The sequence below is a fragment of the Lutjanus erythropterus genome, chromosome 2 (assembly GCF_056507025.1).
Source record: "Lutjanus erythropterus isolate fLutEry1 chromosome 2, fLutEry1.hap2, whole genome shotgun sequence".
NCBI lineage: Eukaryota > Metazoa > Chordata > Actinopteri > Lutjaniformes > Lutjanidae > Lutjanus > Lutjanus erythropterus.
This window is the reverse complement of record NC_139318.1, coordinates 23128547-23153571: the sequence shown is the minus strand read 5'-3', so window position 1 is coordinate 23153571 and position 25025 is coordinate 23128547. Positions and strand designations below refer to the sequence as shown.

Genomic DNA, 25025 nt, shown 5'->3' with positions numbered 1-25025 from the left:
CCTTCATTAATTATTTGTCACCTTACATGACAGATAAGTCCTGATCTGACTAAACCCTCTAAAATCTCCTTTTTGTGTTATTTTTTTAAAAATAGTATAAGAGCAATGCAATCTACAGAAATTTAAAAAACTGAACATCAGGCTTGGGAGTTGATGGTTTTTTAATCAGATGTAAAAGATGGAGACAGTAAAAAAAGTACATCCTTAGCGAACCAATATACATGTTACAACAATATACATATACATCTTCTATATACAGCATTTCAGTAAATTTCCACTCATTGTTAAAAGTCACGTACCCTTACTGAGTGCATCCAATCCGCTCCCGTCCACAGACAGGACCTTTCAGTTTGTTCTTAACATGGCACTGTTGAGTTAATCACACAACCACAAATTCTTCTCTGTCAGAGAGACATGATTGATCCAGTCAAAGGCAATAATTCAGATGTTTCAAAGAAAGATAACATTCATTATTAATCTATATTTAAAGATGGTTTGTGTTGGTCTGATCTCTACACATGCAGTCTCCTCATTCACACATTTACTTTTGAAGTATACAGTTTAATTTATTCCTACAAGTTTCTTTCCTTTTCTCCTGATTTTTCATCCCTTGCTGAGGTGAACTGAATGTCAAAAAAAAGGGACACAAAATGGCTGCGGATGGTAGCAGTGATTTCAAGTGGAATGTAAGGATTTTCAACTTCCCACCCTAATATTATTACTCATATAGGCCTTCACAACCTAGACAAATAATATGCATGCACACAAACACAATAACATCAACATATATATATATACAGTACAAGGGCCTGTTTCTACATGTATCGTTTCTACACGTACCCAAGGAGAATAGTTTGTGCTTAAAATAAGGTCACAAAAATACTGATTGTTGAACAGCTCACTCATTTGCAAGTTTAACAATGTGACAGAATAAGGGAACTGTCCGGAAACAGTAGGGATGTAACCCAGGTCAGACTGTCATTACAACAGTCACTTTTCTAAAAGGTGTTCCATTTTAGGGTTGATGAAGGAAAAGCCAGCGAACGCCGTCTGATCCATGGAGTCTATGAAGTTCTTATCGCTGTATGAGAGACGAGGCTTCTCGCTGAGGAACTCCCGGTCAAAGTTGCTGCAGTCATTCGGCGCTTTCTGTAAGTGACAACAAATATATCTCAGCAAAATGATAAAACAGATCATGAGCATGATCCATACTTCCTCATAGTTTAACCCTCAGTGACTTGTGTGTGAGTCATACCACTTTGGGTTTGAAGGGGGGTTCAACCTCTCTCCTCTCCAAGGCCTGCCAGTTAAGGGCCTTGAAGAAGGGATGTAAACGGATATTACCCACGATTCCTAGCCTGCGAGTGGGGTCTCTCTCGAACAACTGCGGGAAAACAGTCAGTAAGGGTAAGTACAGAATGTGCATCATTACATCTCAGAAACACATCTTTTTCAGCTACAGAAATGAACATTATTTAATTGGATTTGAATAAACTTCATCAACCCATGAGCAATGAATTCCTTCATCCTGTACAGGAGCATGTGAGCATGAAAACATGCAGAGGCACAAATAGTGCCCTATGACTACGGATGTTACAAGAACAGTACCAAATTGATGCTAAAATTCTTGATGGTACCTGTTTTTTCTACATGCATGGGATTAAATTCCTCCAAACCTGACAGGGCCAGTGGTATACACGTAAAAGTGTTCTAGTCTGCTGTTAAATGACAAAAGAAGAAGAAGAACATCTGGAAAAACCACAAGTTGCTGGTAGGCCTTGTTACCAACAACACACTGAAGATGGCAATAACTGCAGCTGCGGCAACAGCTCTGCCTTGACTCCACGAAAAGAAAAACAAAGAATGCATTGCAGCTTAGAAATGAACATGTTTCAGTTCTAAGCAATCAGAAATGCATTTGTTTTTGTTTTTTTCTCAAGAAAACCACTTCTCAGTGAGTGCCAGTATTTTGTATGTTTTTTTTGTTTTTCTTTATCATGTTATCCAATTGTGTATTGAGAATCATGAAATTTCACTGGGACTGGTATCAACTGGTTAATTTCTTGTATAATGCCATCCCTACCTACAGATGTATTTTGTATACAATATTATGTCACTGACCCGCTCAAGCAGGTCTTTCGCCTCCTTGTTGATCCACCGAGGATAGTGGGGAGTATCCATGCGGATGGACTCAAACAACTCATCCTCATCATCTCCATGGAAGGGCGACTGACCAACCAGCATTTCATACAGCAGAACCCCAAATGACCACCAGTCAACAGAGAAGGAGTATTTCTGTCCCAGCAGGATCTAAGTCAAAACATGATGTCATAAACAAGGATTACTCTAGACAGATACTGACAAGTGTTTTGAATGCAGAATGCTATAAGTAAAGAGAGGATCTCTGAGTATGAAAAACTTTACCTCTGGAGCGATATAGTCAGGAGTACCACAGAAAGTTGTAGCACGATTGTCTCCAAACAAGTTCTCCTTGCACATGCCAAAGTCTGCGATCTTAATGTGTCCCTCGTGATCCAGCATCACATTGTCTAACTTCAGATCTCTGGAAACAAAACAATTACAGCAGGATTGAAAGCAAACACAAATGATTTTGAAAAGTATGATAGATTGTAAGTTTACAATTATCAGGCTTGATAATATGATTTTGTGTTTACTAAAATCAAGTTGTGATTTAAAAAAACAAAACAAAACTGCAAGCTGGACTGTGAAATCTTGAATGCTCACAGCCTTCTAACAAATTCAAGCCAGAAAGAACATTTACAATCTCCAAAATGTTTTTAACAGTCATATCAATGGTTGTGCATATTTTATGCATAATTATAAGTTTTATTTACTTAATGCTGTCATATTACTAACTATTTTTTCAAAGCATACCTTAAAATTTCAGTTTAATTTTAATTTCCAGGCAGCCACTGGTTGTGAATGTAAGAGGAGATCTGAAACTTGCCTGAGATAGGTAATAAATCAAAGTGAATATTTATTTGATATTTAAATGTACAATTATAATTTTGGAAAAAATATATAATTCATATATGGTAATGTAATTGCAAGCAGTTACACTATTACTGAAGTCAATGTTTTCACCCAAAAGAAAATTCACATTTTCCACTTTACAAAATCTGTTTCATTGATTCTCTTTTGAATTTCAGTTTTTTTTACTGCACCAGTCCCAGCAAACAACTGCATTACCAAACAAAAATAATTGAACTTTCAGGAAAAAAAAAGTGTCAAAATGTGTGGGATTACCTAACCAAGCAAGCTTAGAGTCTCTTCAAGTTCATTTTCAAATCACACTTGCAACTGCACTGAAATAACAGTCTTGTGGAACAAAGGAAAATAATCCTCAATGCTTAGCTGTATTTAAAGAATAGTATTTAAGTTTATAGGTAAAAGGTGGATGTACTGTAGATCCAGATGTGACATATTTTTGCTCTGACCTGTAGATGATCCCTTTGGTATGTAAGAACTGAAGACCAATAATGATCTCAGCAGAGTAGAACCTGGGAAGACAAACATGGCAGAGACAGACAGACAGATATCAGCAACTCATCTCTGTGGACAAGCTACAGGTCTGCGCTGCTGCAGCTATCTCACTACTGAGTTGGCAGCTGAACACGGGTGTCACTGCAGACTCATTTCAGTGTAGAGCTGAATTATTGAAGAGGACATTTGTATGGAGTAGGAGACAGGTGAATAACGCTCTCATAATGTGCAACCGGAGAGCTGCTGCGAGCTGAAAGATTAGCCTATCTCTGACCCGCTTCTCTTGTCATCTGTGTCAGGTGAAACGATTGAGTCCTGAGAGGAGATAGAGTAGCCTGCACTCTAACCCAGTAACTCCTCGTTCACTGTAAATGACCAACTGACAAGGACTGAACAGGCTGTGAGGGTTCATCTGTTGATTATTTCTCACTTAAAACCCTTACAAATATAGCTCACATAGAGCAAGTTAGAAAGTGTACATGCTCATCTAAACCTTCTGTAAAACTCAAAACAGAATGTAAAATGAATTCTTGATAAGATAGGTAGGTGTAAGTAAGTTGTGCCCTGTTATGTGAGGAACACTGAGACATTGGACTAGACTCTCGATGGCACCCGGTCAACAGGTTAGCAGTAGCCACTAGGAGAACAGGGCCTTTGTGCTGATAAAGAGGTCACCGGAAACTCTGCAGTTCATTTGCTGCCTAAGGAAAAATATTGCATAACCAAATCCAGGAGATACTTTCCATTCCGCTGTGACAACTTGTGCAGCAACACACAAGCTTAGTTATAACATTTAAACAAACTGTACATGTAAACAAATCTGCAAATGCGTGTTTTGTTAAAAATGAATGCATTGTGACATAATGAACGACCCACTCTTTTTCCTTGTTCACTGAGGGTAAATTTTCCATCCAGGCTGAATACAGTCACTGAGTGAGGAGGATTTTAGTGCATGCCAACGCTAGATCAGGTGTCTGTGTTTGCAAAGTAGAGAATTACTCCTGTCAACTCACAGGTTCAGGACACAGCCACCAGTTTAACTACAGGAAATGTAACAGCAGGCAGACCACATTTTAATGTCAGTGTTCATGCTCTCATAATGTCAAACCTGTTTTTTTAAATATACACCAGTACATTCAAAAAGGATACTAGTGTATACTAGTTTTTAAGAAATAAAATGGTAAATGCATTTAGGCCTAGGCAATAAAACCTATACTGTATATATTAGCAATAAACACTTCATCAATAGCAGAACTGTTCAAAAACAGATATCCCTTGACAATGAGTGACACACAAACAGCCAATCATTCAACAGGTGTGCTGTTCAGTTGCACCACTGACACATGACACAACAACAGAAAAAGTGTGACTGTAAGGACAAGTAAATTTATTGATGACAAAGGACAGGTCAGCTTGCCAATATGGCAGTTTTTTATGGAGTCTATAAGTCTATTACCTGTGTAACTTGACAGATAAAGTGGTTAAATTCAAAGTAAAGTGGTTAAATAAAACTTTTTTCTCCTGGTACTAAAAATTGGACATGAAAAATTCAAATTTTGTTTTTCTTTATTTCTTGTGCAGATAACCATCTAATTGACATTAGTATATTTATTACATGAATATAAAGAAACAGACATCTTAATCCCGTGTGCATTCATTTTCTGTGTCTGTCACTAGCAGTCATGACTGTTTCTTGTTGTTTGAGTAGAATACACAAGGTCTGAGAAATGCCAAGTTTAGCTGCTGCGTCTCATTGACTAATTTTTGACAGTTTGTCTGAAGCTTCAAGGGGACTCTGTTCTTCACCAACTGAAAATTACTTTCTTTTTACCATTATTATTTCAAAGTGCAACTACTACCAGCCTCAGGTAGCCAGCTGGAAGCAGATGGGTTGCTGTGAGGCAAAGTATCATTGGAGAAAAGTGAAAAAAATGAATTACCTTACTTTTAAATTGTTTTCCATATGTTGTTTGTTTGTTTATTAGAACCCAATTTCAACAACAGATCCGAATAATTCTTTCCTAAGCTTTTTGATCCATATGAGTGGTTGATCCCTGTAACCATGATCACTATAAGCAGTTTCCATTCTGTATCATTCAGCATCATTCAGCCATAAGTGCATCTTAAAAAGACAGAAACTGGCTTGCACAACACTGCATTGACTGATTTTTGCTGCACATATCTTTGTTGTCCTTTAATATTTAGAATCAACTTTGACAGCTATTCAATCTGCTGACAAAGAAAGTGTGATACATCAAAAACACTCCAGAAAAGCTGGTAGCTGACAGTTGATGGTCCTTGTGGTGAGGCTGTTTTCTCAACTGCTACTATAGGAAGGTGACACCATTTGCTGGAAATATATTTCATAAAGGCCGGTACTTCCAGTTTTGGGAAATCAGTTTCAAAGCAGTGTAAATTTTGTTAACAAATTTTTTGTATTTCATGACTAAATTTTTATAATGACAGAAATGAAAAAAGTACTGACAAAATTACAATGAAATCGCTTTTCATTATGCCATAACAAGTAAAGACAACACAAAGTAGTTTGGCTCTGTGCGGGAGGACAACCTAAGTTAGCTCAAGGTAACCAGCCATCTGTAAGTGCTAATAAATCTACCTAGCTTAAAAAGTTCACCTGCGGCCTGTCAGCTGGGAAAAAGAGAAAGAGAAGAAAGAGGAGAAACAACCTGTGAACGCTTTTATATCATATTCAAACTGAAAGAAAGACAGAGTGTATGGTTCCCAGTGAGAATGGAGCACCATATGGAAGATGTGTGGAAAAAACATAACCAATTTGAAAATACACCTTAAAACACATCATCCCACAGTGTCTGCCGGACGGAGTTCTACTGAGTGAAACGTGACACCAAATTTAGCAGAAGACTCCAGTAATATATAAAAAGTCTGTTTTTTCAACTAATAAATAATATCAGTGAGTGATAAGCCATATTGATGCATCAATTATGACTTAGGTGTTAAATTTTACATGATATGTGTCAGTAACACATTCTCAGCCAGGATGACTAAACGTAGTTCAAGGTCTGCTTACTTCTCATTGGAATTTTTATAGCCAGGAGAAATACCCTTCCATCACATTACAGTATCATGAAACTGTCTCTGAAAATTATATCTAAAACACTGACTAAAATTATGACTTAAAGATTGACTAAAAATAGACTCAATTTAAAACATAGTTCCACTGACTAAATCTCCTCTAAACAAAATAAATACACTAAAACCTGACTTACCTACTATAATCCTGAGTATATGACTCAGACTTTAAAACTAAATTGAAAATTCTTGTCAAAATTAATTGTGTCAAAGCACAAATTTTGCTTGTGTTTCCAAACAACACAATTGTATGTATACGAGCACCTGTAAAGAAAGGTTTCATTTCTCTGTTTGTAAATGGCTGGCAGTTGTGCAGGTGCCACTGATCTTTAGACTTCATAACACTCTCTTTTACCAGTGAGCCATTGTTTTTTTTCCAAGAGGGTTTCCCACAGAGTGAAGAGTAGAGAGGTGGGTGGTAGTAACTGATACCTCCTCATACAAACAGTACAAGGCACTAAGTACAAGGCACTAAGAGCTGCTTACTCCTTACAAGGCCAATCTGTTAGTGAGCAGTAGTAGTAATGGATGCCAGTGCAGCCCCAGCCCTTCAGGGTTCAGTATATCATGTAAACGCAAAAAAAAAACAAAAAAAAAACATAATGGGAGCGAGACAAAGGCAGTGGCATAGAACAAGTAAACATAGGCTCTTTACAAGTATCTGCTTTCCATCAGTTCATTGATACTGTATGTGTCTCTGCACAGCTACAGCTGGCATGTAGTGTGTTTTTCTTTACACTAAGTCTGTCTGTCTTTATGCCTGTGTGACAGGTGTGACTCACGTGGCTCTGTAGAGTTCAAAGCGCCCTTTCTCCTGAATATGAAACATCAAGTCTCCTCCGTTCAGATACTCCATCACAAAGAACAGATGCTCCTGTTGACAAGTTTTACTTTGAGTACTGAGGAAACAACTGAAATCAATGATGTAAATTAGGTTAAAAAAAGTGACAGAGGTGGAAAGGGACTACCTTAGTCTGGAAGGTGCAGTAAAGGTGTGTGAGGAAAGGGTTTTCCCAGGCTAAAGCCAAGACTCTCTTCTCTACCATCGTGCACTCCACATCATCATCCATCAGGACCACATCTTTCTTCAGAGCCTTCACTGCAAAGTACTCTCCATGACCCTTCAGCTCTGCCAGGAGAACCTGTGAAGAGAAGATGACGATGAAAAAGAAAAAAAAAAAAAAAGAGAAAAAGAAAAGAAGAGAATGGGATTAATATTGACACACAATTGTTTTCTGTCATATTAAGAGCAGAAGCTTGATATACATGTTGATAAATTCAAACACATTGTACACAGCTCATAGTTTGATTAAATACTACAATTACTTCTATTTATGCAACAGTTCCAATCAAGCAATCTGACTGGACAAGTGGCAATCCGTGATATAGAATAGAGGTTAACAGCACTGGGACTGTTAAACCACATGTATCACTCCACAGGTGTTCCAATAGCCGTTATATGATTGTTACAATGTCTTAACAGGTAGAGATGGAGCGAAAAGGAGGTGTTGTGTACAGTAACCCAATGATTCAGGGCTTATTACTGTGAAATATTTGCTACCATGTCCAGTCCTAGACCAGTTGCAGAAGTATTTGTGCTGGCGGAGGCAAATAAATGATTATGTAAACACAGAATTCATAAGCTGTTGTCGCTTTTTATGGTTAGCTAAAAGATGACACTTGCAGACTTGTTGTATAACAACAAAATCACACTCGAGGATGTGCTGCTGTACTGAATATCAGCTCCACTGTGATTAACTTCAGCTGATATTCTGTACAGCAATACTCCCTCTAGAGTGATATCGCTTTACAGTATAACCAGTTTAAATATGGCAGAGGCATATAACACAAATCAAGGTAAACCACTTCATACTGATAGCTGTATTTTGTACTTTGTTGTCCACTGTGTAATGATAGCTTTAAAAAAAATCATATTAATTTGACCACAATTTGTGTTGTTTGATGGAAGTATGTGCTTTTGTCGCATGTTTTTAATGGTTTGTGATTATTGAGCTTTTTGCAAACAAAATGTATCATTTTGGCCATCAACTTTTGGTTAAGATTGTGTTTGAACTGTTTTTGAAATTCTGAATGGACAAATGTATTCAAGCAAATGAAAAAGTTGCCAGTGTGTTTATGACAGTTGACTGGAGTGTTGTTGATTCAGTCATGGTTATCCTCTCACTCTCAGGTTGGGTTTTTAAAACAGCAGTTTCACAGTTGAATTCACACTGATATGGTTTCTGAGTACCTTGCCAAAGCTGCCTTTTCCCAAAACTTTGTGGAAGATGAAATTGTCCACGTTGACACGGGTCATATGGGTAATACGAGACTGAGGTCGTGGGCTGGACCCCTCCCACAGTCTGCCATAGGGAGATCCATCTGATGCACAAACAAAGCACCATATATAGAAATGACTTACAGACATAATTACTTTAAACACTGAATAAATATTATTCTGCAAGTATTATTGTCCGTACAGAGACTATACTGCTCACATGAAAGTCCATGCACAAAGAATATTACTCACTGACCATTGACTTCCAGTCCAGCCAGCTTGTTAACCTCATCGTAGATTCCAATATCTGGCAGATTAGGCAGGTTTGGATCTGAACGGCGGGTGGATGATTTCTGATGGAACAGCAAATGCAATAGCAAAAACAAGCATGAAACAGCCAGACAAATAGTCTCCCAGCAATGATTACCCATTTAGCTGTGGTGTATCCAATGAGAAATCATTTTGTCTTCTCCTAAACGATTGTGTTCTCTGACAGTCCAACACAAACATACATTTAAAGATCTGTAAAAAGAGAACAAGAGAACTGGGGGTTCAACAACAAGCCAGTCCTTAAACACAGCAGGACAGGAAGCTCAAGTTCCAATCGAGGTCAGGTGTCACACTTTCAACAATTCGTCATCAGTGACCAGGGATTGTGAGTTTCACATTCAAGCCAACACTCAGTTTGATGGTTAAACTTCATTGTAGTCACCTTATAAATCCTTTATATTAACAATGGACTCAAAATGGACAATGGACAATAGAGTCACGCTTTCCTGCAGGGGTGTCAAACTCAAATACATCTTGGGCCACATCAGCATCATGGTTACCCTCAAAGGCCTGGGTGTAAATGTAAGACTACATAAATGTATCTAGTTGTTACGAGCTAGATAAGTGCCTGCATTTCATTATTACTAGTTATGGTAATAATTTAATAATTAACTAGCTCTGAAAGCAGAAATGTAAGAAAAATAATGGCAAACAGAAATTCCACTGTACACTATTAAACAATTTACATAAATCATAAAATACACAAAGTGTTAATAAAGTCAAAATAATATGTGTTGTTTCAGTTTGGCTCACCTACAAGGAAGATTTCAAATCCAAAAGGTGTATCTGCCTTCAGTCTGCAGATAACAAAACTGGGGTGCTTTTTCAAAATGTAGTTTTTAGACACTAGGACTGTCCCCAACTAAGATTTTATTTAACCGAATCAGCTTTGGCTGTCCTGTACAAATATTCGACCATTTATCCTTTTTTTTCCTTATAGTGCAGTGCACCACACAGACTTCCTATATGAGCCTACATGAATATATTTCACCAGTTAGACTTGCATTTTAATGCCTTTCTTCATCGTCTGAGATGTGGAAATATCAGTTTTTCACACAGTCTGAGAAACTGAAAGTGTGTGTCCTCCTATAGTTCAGTTACAAAATCAGCAGACTTGTGAAGCTTCTCTCCCGAGGCTGTAGCCGCTGTCCAGGATCATCTACACTGTGCAGTCCTTTACACTGTGACTTAAGAATTTATTTCCAAGACACTTTTGATGAGTTTCATTTGGTTTCCGTAAAGTTTGAATGGAGCTGACGATGACACAAAATGACCCTGGTGAATTTGGTGAGAGAAATTAAACAGCTGCTTCTGGTTAAACTCTCTAAAATACTCTGTGACTGCCATGATTCTTTCCATATGACTGTCAGACACTAGGTAAGGACTGGGTTTAGGACTAAAACGGGGTCATGGTCACAGTTTGGACAGGAGTCAGGCTACGATCATGGTTAGGGTCAACAGTGACACTTTGTGGAAGACAGAGCTAGATCACAGAACATTTTACTGGTCTCAAAATTATGATATTTATATGTTTCATAAAAGCTGTCTCCAGGTGCGTCTGAGACCTCTCACATACTTTTAACTCATCACACATCTGTTCTGTATTTCCATTCAAAAAAGCTACGTGCAACATGATAGTAACAATACATCTAATAATGTTACTGTTTCAGTAGTTTTTACTGTATTACATGATGCAGAGATATAGTTCTTGGGATGTTTTGAAGGGTAGTTAAAATATTGTACTATTTTCCACTTATCATAATTTTATTCTTAAGAAGGTAAAATTATTCTGATATTTCTGTATTATTTTTGCCACAAATAGTTCAGACACCCCCTTGGACAATATCCAAGTGATAGCAAGCTCACTCCAGACTCGCCTCCAGACTAACAACTCTTGATTAGAAAACCTGTTTTAATTTTTTTTTTCTTTTTTTAAAGTATAAATGTGTCTGAATGTTTGTGAAAACAAATCAAGTGTAAAAAAAAATAAGTGTGAGGCAGGGATTAAAACATATCAAGTGCTTGTCAGCAATTGTGGCTCCCGTCTCACCATCAAATTTCATGAGTGTTTAAACACCTTTCGGTGCACTAACAGATAAGCAAGAGATAATGTAATCAGATAGCCATAATGTCTAAAAGAGCCCTGATATGATTTAATTAGGTGGTATGATACTTGAGCCAGACTTGTCCTTCAAATTCTTAAGACCTTATGTTGACTTCAGCTTAAATACTTAAAGACACTTGTTTTGACTGTACATTGACTGACTTGTGACCGTTTCCATGAACTCACCTGGCTGACTTGTGTCAGTGCTTCTGCTAGTAGTTTCTGGTTGATACCACATAGGTTGGCTACTTTATCTTGACACTTGTGATGGACATTCATGGCACAATCTACAAACAATACAAAAAAAAAAGTCTGTCAAAGACAAAAGTTCACTAACACTCCAACACTAGTCAGTCATATCTGCACTGTACCTTCACATTTGAGGCCTTGTTTGACTAGACCCCACAGCAGACTTCCACAGTGGTCACAGAAGGTAGGACTCATGTAGTTGTTGGTCTTGAAACGGTGCGGCATGTCAATTTTAAAGCGCTCCTTCTGGAACTGTGGGGACAGATGGGATTCATCATCTCCATGAATAACTGGTGGCAAAGGAATCCTAATCAGCAGCCTGTGACACTTCACAGGCCTGCGCACCTGCCTCATCTAGTTCTTTTTAATTCTTTTTGCTTTGACTTCTGCCTCCTTCTCTTTTATACTGTCACAAGTGACCGCACCTCTGGATAAAATGTTCCTAGGTTCTTCCCAGGTGTGCCTCTACTGTGATTTATAGTACTTCTCTGAGACCACACCCCATCTATTGTGTATGAGTACTTGATCACTTTCTTGTAACCATTATCTAGGTCAGTTGGTCTTTGGTCATTATCCACCAATATTGATTATCAGTGAAAAGGGCACCCTATTAGATGTGGATGGACCCTGGCTGGTATCTGCCTTTGTATTACAATAAACTCTGACCCAACAACACCTTCCAGTTCAGTGACATTACTATCATTGTTCATACTGTTAAGGAGGAACACTTTAGTACAACAGCGAAAGACAGAGTGAGAAAAGCCCACACTAAACTGAAATTTCCAGACATACGGAGAACACTCACAGTACATGGTGTACTGCACAAATATGTGATACGTACCACAGTATCCCGACTGTTGGCTGCAGTACCGGTACATCTGCCGATGATTTTGTCTATGCATTTCTTGTGGATAGCTGCATTGCATTCTGATAAAAAGCAAAGATAAAATAGATTTTTTATTTTCACCCAGTATCTGAAAATATCTTGTACACAGGCCACAAAGTAATGCTTACAAAAGTTTTTTTTATTCATGGTCGAGTATGCATTTTTAATATACAGTATACCATGTGTGCACTGGGCTTCTATTTCAAGTTGCAGGAAGGACAGGAGTTTAGAGTTTATAGTGCACTTACGTCTGCATTTATAGCCTTGCTTGTTGAGTCCCCTGTGGGAAAAAAAAATGACAAAAATGAGTCAGTTTGTATCCTCCTTTTATCATCTGAATAGTTGATGATAGTTGATAATAGTTGCTGCTGATGAACAAGTTGTTAGTCATAATGCACAGCTACATACACCATGCTGATTTGTTTATCAGGGTTTCCTTTTTCTACAAACTTCCTCTCCAGTGAGACTAAAATTGGCTTCAAAGCAAATCAGTGGAGATCTGTAGTTATCAAAGGCTGACAAACATTGGCAACTTAAAAAAGAAGGTGGACCCTTTTGGTTTTATCAATAAATTCACTAGCAAACAGGTTTTGTAACTCACTCTGACAGAAATCAGCCAATTCAGAGAGAGTTAAATGCTGCCAAATATCAGAAAGTCCCCAAGTGCTATGTTTTTAATCTACTGATGTCTGGTGTTTTAGTTTGTATATCTCATCACTGTTTTTTGAGTTCCCCTTTAGCTGTCTTGAAGGTTTGTTTATAGGTCTGAAGCGTAGGCTGGACTAACCAGACAAATTCTCTGCACACAGAGCAGAAAGTGGGCTGTCTGAAGAACGTGGCGATGAACTCGTGGTTCTTTATGAAGTGGATCTTGGCCTGCTTGATGGCCCCTCGTCTACGGTTCAGGGTGGGAGCCTCCTCCTCCTTCACAGCCTGCTTACTCTCTTCCAAATAGAAAAGAAAAACACAGAACAGTCATCCCACAATACTGTGATGGAAAAACACTGGTCATTTTGACAAACTGACAGCCTTAATGATAATCACTGGGGACTACCGGAATTGCTCATGTGAATGCCTGCGAATGATAAGATTAAATTGGCAGGGAAAAACACTGACGAGTGGCTGGACAGTCTGTGTGTATGTGACTGTGGGGGATTTTTGAAACCAAGTTTACAGGAGCTTAAGTGGCAACATGGCAAATGTTATACCAGGGAAAACAAAGCAACCAGACTATTACACAAAATTACATAAATTATTATTCACAAAGAATTAATTACACAAATTCAGAGAGGGCTGAGAACAGAGCACATTTGAGTATGATTTCACTTTATTTCCTTTACCTGTATCCCCTCCCTCCAGAAAATACTGTACTGCCATCATCACTTTTCCAGAAGGATGAAGATCCACCTGAACACACAGTAAGACATACAGACCGTTACACACTGACAGCCTGAGATACAGATCTACAGGGACAGTCTATAATGTCCTACCCAGAACTCAGCACGCCCATTTGCTTTCTTGCAGCGCTCAGCAAGGACAGACACTCCAACAGTGACCTCAGCAAGGGGCTCCTCCGCTGTCTTCATCAGCAGTACCTCTAGCACACGACCCTCATAGATGTGTGCATCAAAACTGGCCTTCCAAGCCGGGTACATGGTGGGTTTTCGCTGAACCAGGGTCTTACCTCTTTCTAGGAAAAGGAAGATAGACAGAGAAAAAAAGAGGTGTTCTCAAGCGCAGGAAATGAGAAGGAAGTCATAGCTTTTTGCAGAGGTGAGAACTTCTGTAAAAGACAGGGTGGACTAGACCATCAAAGAGCTTCTCACCAGTCGTCAAGGCCTCCTTCATCTTGATTGCACAGAAGGGCGGGTCAGGAAGAGGGGGCAGGACACCCAAGTCGTATGAATTAAAGGCAATCCTCAAGAAAGGAGCCATGGTGACGAGTACCAAGGTCACCTGCTCTCAGAGATGGGCAAACACAACGTTACCGTGGTGACATTTATCTAATGACATGTTCGTTATACACACAGCTACAGTTCAACATTATATCCACTTATTATATTATATACATACATAGAGATGCATATCACATTTAAGCATTGAGATAAGTGCTGCAGGTCACTGTTAAACTGTATTATCTCAATGCAGATTACAGTGTCAGAGGACGAAAGTAATATAGTGCTCCTTCAATTGACGTCTGAGATATACATTTAAAAAAATATACCCAACACCTTGTCAGACACCAGCATGCGCACACAAGAACAAAAGATGTTTGTGTCAGTGAGGACAGTGCTGCTTCTGTCGAACCACAGTGAGATTCACAGAAACAGGAAAAAAATTGACTCGGGCTGCACCACCACTTTGCATTTACTCCTGTGCTTCCTTCTCACTTTGAGACATATCGGTGTAGTCACACCCACATGGAGGAGGGACACAACAACTTTTTTGTGAGAAGGACCATTTATTGCAGGTTTTTTGTTTCTAATTTCTATTGGTGATAAAAGTAAAAAAAAAAAAAAAAAAAAACATTGACTAAAAACAATGATTATGTGACAGGTATTTTGTAGTTTACAGGGTTTATGCAGGTTTCAACAAGTTAAATGTATGTCTTTTTAAGACCTTTTTAAGACCATTATGAATGCAATTTAATACCTATTACTTGCAAATCCCAAAGTTGCACTTACTCATATCAGATGTAACATTAACAGGAACAACTCTAATATATTACTTCTAGAGGTAGATATTTTTTTGAGAGAGGAGAGGCCACGTTGGCTCACACACCACATCACAACACACTAGCTGGGAGTGCTGCGATAAATTCTGACCAGGCAGCACTGTTTGCATTTTAGTGGTTACTGGTGCTGTGTTGGTTTCGTTTTCATGTTTTAGTTGTTGTTTCAGTGACATCAATAGATTTTTTTTCCCCAAAAACACATTTAAGAGTGAGACTCAAGTTAACGCAGTTTTAATGAAGTAACAATGACTTCAATTTTTCTGACTTCCAATCATCCAATCAATTTTTTAGATTGTCAAAATTGTATTTAAGACATCTGAAGACCTAAAATTCAGATCAGATCACCTTGAGGCTTTGTAAGAATCCTTGCAAACCATGATTTCAAATGGATTTTATATTTCATATTTTCTATTATGACAATTTATATATCTGCCTTTCTATATCTGGTGGGGAAAAGGCCATTGCTAGTAAAATGAATAATTTAAGATTTAGAAAAATAAACCATTCAAAAGCATAATTTTTGTCTCTTGTGTTAAGTATTTGTCAATATTTAATAGAGGATTTTATAGACTTTATAATCAGATAATTTGAAAAATAAATACAATAAAGAAGATTAAAACTAGTAGCACATACATTCTACAGATGGAGCTTCTTCTTCTATAACAGCCTATACACCACCAGTTTCTGTATATGTAAAGCAAAAGGTGACGCCCATCAATCTAATGTGTTGGCCACAAGCACTTCTGTCACACCCATGCCGTCCTACATTTTTAATCTGTCAACTCCACACCTTTGTGTTCATATAAAATACAACCACAATGTCAAATGTGCCAGCATCATTGGTGCGTCTGCCACTTGTTTGGTTCCCTGTGTCACTGTGTTTTCTTGACTTTACATTTCCTGAAATGTTGCAGCAACAGTGGAGGTTTTTGCCTTTACTACAAAGGCAGAGCAAGCCTCAACATGCCACTAATCCAAATACAAGCATGCAGTGCACCACAGTAGGCCTAGCTGGTATTCACAATCCTAAACTCATAACCGCCCACATTGAGACCAGAAAAGTAAGACACAGAAAGAAAAACTATGCACTATGAGAGGAGGGTGATGAACGATTATGTTCACTCAGTTGCTCAGTCACTGCTGCTGTGAGCTGTGATGTCAGGGTTTTGGGAGTTAATCAATACCAAGCACACTGTGTGATTGAGGGCGGTGGTGATTGATTACCTAGCAAACCGTTCATGTGCAGTTTCGATTTGCCCCATCTGTTAAATTCAGGAGTTATGTCCCATGCACCAGCATACTGTAACTTGTAAACTTCCATCTAACTTCTATGTGTAGTTCATAATTTAGGGTACTTCCTGATACTTCTATTAATGACCAATGCAAAAGTGTGTTTGTCGACAGGAGAAACTAGTACAAAGGCTACATTATGTTATCATTATACCTAGAATCTGGGCCTAGAGAATACATGATTACCCACAAACAAAAAAATTGTGCATGCATGCTTGTGCACCATATAATAAAATATAAAATAGTCAACTCTGATACAAGTTTGGAGCAATAGTGTCAGTTGTAGCATTAGTAGCTTCTCTAGGTCAAGTCGGAGTGCTAGACACTGAACCACATGCTAACTTTACTATTTATGAATTTATTTCTTTGCGCTACTTGAATTGTTCACAATTAGTTTCTGAAGCTTTTGACTGGTCACCTTGTCAAATTCCTTGCATGTGTACACATATTTGTAATATGAAGCAGATTCTGCAGTGCCTATCAATGCAAGCACCAAATTAGCAGCCTGTCTGCATTTAACTTCACTCTTAGAGCTGGTGATGGAAACATGTCCTCATATGTACCTCTCTGAGTCACACACATACACACACGGTGAAAGAAGGGATGCATGATATGGTAAAAAAAAACAAAAACATATTGTAATATTTTGACAGATATTGTGATCCAGGTTTAATGGGAATGACCATTTTTGTATCACTGTTTTTTTCACTGAAAAAAAATATTTAAAACATGATAATGTGACATTTGTTTGGCTCTGTACAAAACAAACACGCTTTTCTTCTGGAGAACAAGATTTGTTGGCAGGGCATCTCTGCAGCACTACAGTACTTAATTATAATGTTGTTGCTGTTGTCAAACATTATTCCTTTATCAAAAAATTGCAGCGCCTGCGAACTGGATATTACTTCCCCCCATATATTATTTGGTTATACTGCACGAGGTGAAAATGTAATTGTAACTAATTTTAAATCCTGAACTTGATATTCAAAGACTTAAACGCAGAACAAAACAATATGACAGCCACATTACAGGGCAGCTGTTTCAGTGATTTACTATCCAACTGTGTGAACATGCAGTCATCTGGAGAGAATCAGCATCGACCGAGTCAATGCATTTGATTTTCTTTCTGCAATATTTTTGTCTCCGAAGGATGTGGTTGACTGTCAGTTAGCTGAACGCAGATGTCACCTTCCGTGTGACTCAGTTTGCAACCAGATTGTCTTTAAGGCAATGCACGTAGCGGTTTATTTAAAAGAAGACTTGTCTTTCTTCTCTGTCCAGACCTGTCCGCATTCCTCCTCACTTTCGCCCGGTGTTACAACGTATTCTGTGACCCGTGAGATTCTGCAACCTGAACTGGAATTCCATATTGCCACCACAGCCACACAAATGTTGCTTCAATAGCTGACCCCATTGAATTTAGATGGGAGCATGCAAGTTGAAAGCTGTCACGGCATAAAGTGGTGGAGGCAGGGCACATCATCTGTCAATGTTTGATCAAACAACCACTCTTTTTCCACATAGTTTGACCTCGTTAAGCCATAAAATCTGACAGGTCACAGATGCCGTCGCACCATTTCAGTTAAAATGCCTGTAAAACAAGGCGACACTAACCGAAAAAGTTGGTCGGGATGATTTCAATCAGAACCGCAAGTTTGCAGTGAATATGATGTTTATAATGGCCGTAGAAAAGGCGTAGACAGTAACAACAGGACTGTTCGTTTACAGTCAGTCAAACTGTACAGAATTATCGGAGGTTAGCGCCAACGGTCACGGTTGAAACGTTACAGTTTGTTTCCCCATAGATGAAAGAAGACATACGAAGAGGAAGGTAACGTACGTTTTCTTGGTCTTTGAGAAACTTTTCTAAAAAGTCCAAACGTTTTAGACCCGAACTCTGTGAAAAAACACGACAACAAATACTTAAAAAAAGCAGCCTCACCTCGCCCAGCAAACTCGTTGCTGTGTCTTTTTCACCGCAGCACGACGAAAGTTGTTCTTTCTCTTCCCCTGGTTTTTTCGCTCTGTGATTCCGTCGATTGAGGAAGTGTGGCGCGCGCTCGCAGAGGCTTTCTCGGCAGGCTGTGACGTTTACCTGCTGTACACACACGCGCGCACTCTCTCACACACACAAAAACACACACACACACACTGAGCGGTCTGTGCCCCAGTAGTTTCAAAGCACCCAGTTGCCCTATTTTGAATAAAGATCCTGAAAGTTATTATAGTGCATTTTTTACACATGAGTAGGGTTAGGGGAGACTGGGGCAATTGTAACCAGGGACAATTCTAGCACACTCAATTCTTCCAATCAGAAACAGGCTAGATTGATGACACTTTCGCTGCACATGCTCATTAGGATTCTCTCTGCCTGGAAAAGGAGCAGGATCATTCCACCTCATTTCATCATTTCATTTATCACTTTACTGGCCAAAACTGACAACAGAAAATTTATTTTGAGGTATGAAAGTTACTTTTTGAATGTGTAGAATTTTTCTGCTGCTGTCCAAAGTTTGGATGCCTGTGAATTTAAACTCATGTCAGTTTTATCTATAGGTTATTGATTAAAAAGTAGCATGAAAACGATGCCGTTCCGTGCTATGCTAAAACTATATATTATTCAGGTATAGCTGTAACACTGAAAGTCACATGACCATATGTAAGCACCTTGTTTATAGGGCTGCGCAATTAGTCACAATCGCAATAAAATTGTAATACAGGGAAATGCGGTATCTAAATAGCAGAACCAGAACCAAATCACAATTTTTTTTGAAAAAGGAAAAATGTATGAGAAAACAGCATTATAATGAAATACTGCAATGCTGAGTAGATAACCGGCTTAAAAATCTTGTTCTTCAGGTGAAAGAAAACATCTTTGTTTGGTTCAGACCTCAATAAATATAACATCATCACAATTTTATTTATTTTTTTCAGTGAACATGAAAGTTGTAATGCAAAACTGCTCATTTCCACTAATTGTATCACATATCACAAATGCCTGCAAAAAATCCTAAACTGCAGCAGTAGTGTGATTACTTTGAGGTGTGCTTTTATACAAGATACAGTGAGAAAATTTGACTTATTTTTTCACTGTTACAACTGCCCCCACCACAAGGGCAATTTTAACACTCTAACTCCTTGCCTTAAATGTAATAATATAGTCTTGTCCTTATTAGTGAAATATATCAGTTGCATTATTAAAAAGCGCATGCATACATGTTTCTGATATCAAAAGATGACTAATGTATTTCAAGCAGTCGATGAGTTATGAATGAAATAGTTGCAGTTGCTCCCTGTTTCCCCTATTGACTTGCCCTAAACACACATAAATATGTATCAGCCACAAAATTTAAGCAATGGGCTTAAATTTTCCATTTAAGTCCACCCAGTGGGTGATGGTATGGGTTCATCACTGCAGACCTGTTGATTATCTGAGCTGAAAAAAAACCTGTCCAGGCAACTAAAACTGTTGATAAAGATCTGCATTGCTGGTGAGTGTACCCTAGATTACTGTAGCATAGCCTAGAGTGTGGGGGTAGAGAGGGGTTGTTTTTGTTTGGGTTTTTTTCTACTTAAAGTGTTTGTGTGGCAGGGGATGGGGTCACGTGGCTGGTATACTGTAGGCTGCGGGGGTAGTTTTGAGGTTTGAGCGAGGTTTTGCTGGTGAGGAGGTGGCAGATTTGGCTCCTGCAACCAAAGGATCTTTTCTTGTCCTAAACTAACACAAGCACACCAAATTATCCACATCTTGTAGGCTTATTTATTTCATGCCTGCCTTCACCCCCTCACACACACACACACACACACACACACACACACACACACACACACACACACACACACATACACTTGCACATATATCTAAGTATATGTGTGCGCAAATGAGCAAGGGCAGCTATTCTCATATGATGACACTAATGAAGTATTGGCTGAAGTGAAGACCTAAATGAGGAAATGCAGCAGATAAATTCCTGCAGAGTGAGTCATAATTAAATGTTTAGGTGCAGTTTACAAGTATGAGACTGACAGTGCTGCTGCTGTAGAGTATGTGAATGTAAAGAGAAACCTGCCAGGAACAGGCTGACAGGGCACAGGTGTGTCAGTGTTCCCCTCACTCCTCTGAGTACTTACATAACAGACAGATTGTGACTCATGGTAGACTCGGGAAGTCTACGGTGGAGACAAGGTGTGTGCACTAAAGACTACATTGCTCAGCTGCTCTTATCTGACTCTGACAGATGCACATTCAAAGCTAGAGGAACCCTCTCCTTCTGTTCTTCTTCAAGCAAACGCACACACATCCACACATACCCACTGTTGTAATCTACCCGTGGGATGTATAGGCTGTAAACAGGCGGATGTTAAATTTATCATACAGAGCTGAAAGAGAGCCAAATCCATATAGAAATCCCCTTTGCGTTGAACTGACACATATACTTTTATGGCTCTGCTGGGGTATAGTCATGTGTTTTAATATATATAAATATAGGTTTTGATTTTATTTGGGTCAGTACCCCTCCAAGAGGTGAACCTCAGTTGACAGAAATTTATTAAGATGATTTCTTATGAATACTGGATATGTTTATATCTTGAGGGGCCCTAAAAATAATTTAAACAAAAAATCTGAGAAGGAAAAATCAGTCATTGGTTAAATAACCCCTTTTCACTGCAGTGTAAACACAGGTGTTTGCCCTGCTCTAACTGATTGGCTAGTAATTTGTTGCCTTTGTTGGTTTGGGTGGGTTATGGGTAGGTTTAGGCATGAGGATTGTGATTGGATATTATAAGACTTTCATACTCAGTTCTGATTGGTCAGTTACAGCATATGAAGGTCTTGGTGCTTTCAAATGCGGTCAGGTTTACTGTATTTACAAGATAAGCCTATTTGAAGGGCTTCCTCAGATTGTGTTCACAGCTTTGTGAACTGGACATTTTTTGTTATCTCTGAGTTCTCAATGCTCCGTTCACAACTTCTCTGTCGCTATTATGAGTTCATGAGTTCCACTTGAATGCAGCATCTGAAATTTCTGTACAGTAGACCATTGCTATTTATGGAAGACCTTTGTTATGAAGAAGAGACTGCTGCTGTAGACACAATTCTGATCATAGACACTACAGGAACAATAAAATCAGTTTTAAATAGCTAAAATAAATTTTAAATCAATATATTTTTAAATTAATCTTTTTAAATGCAGGAACACTTTACTTTGTGTTGGGGTTCTGCACCACTCTGTCAGGGTTTATTTTGTAATGAATCATTTCCAGCAACATACATATGAATATTTTATTCATTCTCTGCCAAATTCTGCCAATATTTCCCTGTAAATCTGGACTTTTTTCACACAAGAATGTGTGTAGAGTGGATAGGTCAATGCTAACAAAGCATGTTGAGTAAGGGCTGGTGGATTAGTTTTTCATTGGGCAGGGTCAAAAAAGTATAATACATCAGCCCTGACAAGGTGACCAGCTGTGTTTCTTTGTAATGTTTTAACAGCAGTAAACCAAAAGTAATTTAGATTATAAAATGATAAAGAAAGCCACACTGTTTGAGAGTCACCAGCATAGTCAGCACTCTAAAATTCAAGTAGGCAGCAGCCATGTGAGTAGGTTAATCTCTCTGGCAACAACGATACTACAGCAAGTACTCACTCTTAATCCACAGTTTCTGTTAATGATACAGTGATGTTTTTAAAGATAAGATTGTGTAAAATGTCCTGCTATAAGACAACAAGTGTGAATATGCACAGCTGGTCGCAATGCATGTATCCATGTGTGCATGCATTAACGCACAACTACACAAGCACATGACCTCCATGGCTAAAGAATAAGTAGTGGGACCAGCTCATACCAATGAAAAATGAATTGTCTGCCAAGTCCGATGGTGCATAACTCAAAGATCTATGACAAACAATTGAGAAGTAATAAAAAGGGGCATGACTGAGGCGGGGGAGACTGGTCTATAGAGGCAGAGGAGGTTGCTCCTTCTGTACTTCTGAGAGGCAAGAGGGAGATCAAAATAAGAAGAAGAGTAATTGGTTGAAGCGTAGCTTAACCTTCACCAATGAAAAAGGAACTTTTCCGAGTCCAGTAATGCCTCCCACAAGTGTCTGTGACAAATGGTTCATGAGTTATAAAAGAGGACATGGCTAAAATATGGCAGGCCAGGCTACACATACACCTTCTGAGGGCAAAGACTTTTTTGTGGACAAAGAAATTTTTGTGGACCAACTAACTGATCAACCTCCCGACCCACAGAGCATTATAGGGCTGCTAAATATGGCTAATAATTAGACATTTTGGAAAATAAAGTCGCTTTCCTGCAGTTGGATCGGAAGATGGGAAGATTGATGTCAGTCTTACATTTTTTCTTTTAAATATGAAGCTACAGTGTAACTTAGCTTAAAGACTGGCAATGGAAATCTTATAATATTCAATAATGAACAAGTCATATCTGTTCCATATACACAAACAACAATTGGTTGTTTTAGGGGTGTTCTGTGCCTGGATGTATTACTAAAATCTTGATATAAGACCTAAATGTGGCACCTATTTAGTTCAGTAAGGACTACTTGCCTGGTTCTTATGCCAAATAACATTATTGCTTCTGGGTTTACTTCCTGGATATGTGACCCACGAATATGTGTAGTAGTTTTTCTCCAACTGGCCCCACCTGCAAATTCTGCTCAGTCCATAGGCTTTACACTGTGACGACATCATAGATTTTCAAATCACTTTTTCTCAGCTCTGGGAAAGTTTTCTAAACATAAAAATAATTCATAATAGAAAGAGTCATTGATCTTTTTTGCAGTTCGAGGTGTCCTGTCAACAGGTTTACAATGGTGGCTCATGAAGAAAATGCTTTATGGGCCTCAGGGCAATGTTTTAAACATAAACAGTTCACCCCAAAATTAAAAATACATATTTTTCCCCTGGCTTGTAGTGTTAGTTATCCATCTAGATTTTTTTGGTGTGAGTTGCAGAGTTTTGGTGATATCAGCCGTACAGATGTCTACTTTCTCTCCAATATAAAGAAACTAAATGGCACTCGTCTTGTCATTATAATAGTACAAAAAAAAAATACATTAAAAAAATTTAAAACCAGTGTCTCTTCACAAAAATCATGATCCAGTTACACAATTTAATTCACAGATTTTGTTGTGAGCAGTTTCATGTAGATTCTTAAGTTCTGGGAGATTCAACTGCAGGAGGAAAATAGTTCCTACATGAAACTACACACAACAAAATCTGTGAATTATCTTGAGTAACCGGATCATGATTTCTGAAAAGAGAAATTTCTGTTGAGTTTTTCAAATGTTTTTTTTTTAAGAAGGCAGAAATCTTTACAGCTAACATCTCCAAAACTTGGCAACTCAGACCAAAACAATCCAGATGGATAAACATCATTATAGGTAAGAGAAAAATACATATTTTTAATTCAGGGGTGAACTGTCCCTTTAATGCAATACTGACCTATCCAGGTTTTAATTATAAATCCGTGGTTCAGTGCCAGACTATTTCTCAGAATGGAGTAGTGACCTTCCGGAGCCTCTGCTGGTTGCCTAGCAACTGCTTCCAGCTTAGAAATAGCCCATGCGGTACCCCCCCTCCCATAAAACATAACTTGTCAGATTAAACAAAGAGATACAACACATTGATTAGTGAGCTTTGGAAGTCATAGAGGGCACATTTTGTTACTTCTGGACAGAGCCAGGCCACCTTTCTTTAACTGTTTCCAATCCTAATGCTAAGCTAAGCTAACCAGCTGTGAGCGCTAGCCTCAAACCAAACGGACAGACATGAGAGTGGTGTCAATCTTTTCATGTAAGTCTCAGCAAAACAACAATAAAGTGTATTACCCCAAACTACTGCTTTCAATGTAAAACTACACCCTGATTATCTTTGTCTTGTTTAAAGACTCTAGTTTTTACATCTCTCAGTGACAGCCGCTGCCTCTGCTGACATGTGTTTACGCTTTTCTCTCTGCAGATAGTTGCTGATGACAGAATGGTCACGAGAGACTGGCGAGCACGATGCAAACTCCATGTTTAGGCAACAGGGATAATAAATGTACAGTCAGAGGTGCAGAGTGTGCTGAAGGCTGTGTGTTTTTCTCTGTTTGTCCTGCTGAGGGAGAGTGGGCTATTTAAAGCTTTAGGGGAGGTGGAATAGGTGTAACATTGACTTGGCAGTGTAGGCTGCAAAGAGTTTGCAAAGTGGGACATAAGAGTGCGTCCCTCTATTCTTCCAGCCTCTCTGCGTTGTGTTTTTTTCTCTCCCTCTCCCCATCTGTGAAGGGTGCCGAGAGACACAAGACAAGGCACAAACCCAGAAATGTCAAAGCCAATGTCAAGTGGACACAGCTATTTTCCCACATGTCCTATTTCTTTAGTCTTTTTTATTTAAATCTCCAGCTATTATGTAATAAAATCTTTCCTTTTCCCCTGAGGATCTGCTGCCCACACAACACTATGAAAGATGAGAAGGCATGCTGTTGTAACTCACGACATCAACACAAACACTGCACTGCCTTCTCAGACTG

At 38.6% G+C, this 25025-nt stretch overlaps 1 protein-coding gene across 1 annotated transcript; it reads right to left on the bottom strand.

Moving 5' to 3' along the window:
* Positions 1-143: 143 nt before the first annotated feature.
* Positions 144-18580, bottom strand: prkcda (protein kinase C, delta a). The gene is made up of 18 exons (XM_084733313.1): positions 18429-18580; positions 14289-14418; positions 13953-14152; positions 13803-13869; positions 13250-13406; positions 12711-12742; positions 12418-12503; positions 11699-11828; positions 11514-11614; positions 9150-9246; positions 8867-8997; positions 7584-7757; positions 7398-7489; positions 3459-3521; positions 2425-2563; positions 2122-2310; positions 1256-1384; positions 144-1149 (listed from the first exon to the last, which is right to left on the bottom strand). Exons 2-18 carry the CDS (start codon positions 14395-14397, stop codon positions 991-993), a joined length of 2055 nt encoding a protein of 684 aa, XP_084589439.1. The 5' UTR covers positions 14398-14418; positions 18429-18580; the 3' UTR covers positions 144-990.
* Between the last annotated feature and the right edge of the window lie 6445 nt (positions 18581-25025).

Bases quoted from the DNA above. Each gene is read 5' to 3' on its own strand.
- prkcda (XM_084733313.1), bottom strand. From the start codon at position 14,397: ATGGCTCCTTTCTTGAGGATTGCCTTTAATTCATACGACTTGGGTGTC. The intron at 12,504-12,710 runs GTAAGTGCACTA...GCTTTTTATCAG, and splicing joins GCAAGGCTATAAATGCAGAC to AATGCAATGCAGCTATCCAC. The intron at 11,615-11,698 runs GTACAGTGCAGA...TATTGTTTGTAG, and splicing joins ACAAGGCCTCAAATGTGAAG to ATTGTGCCATGAATGTCCAT.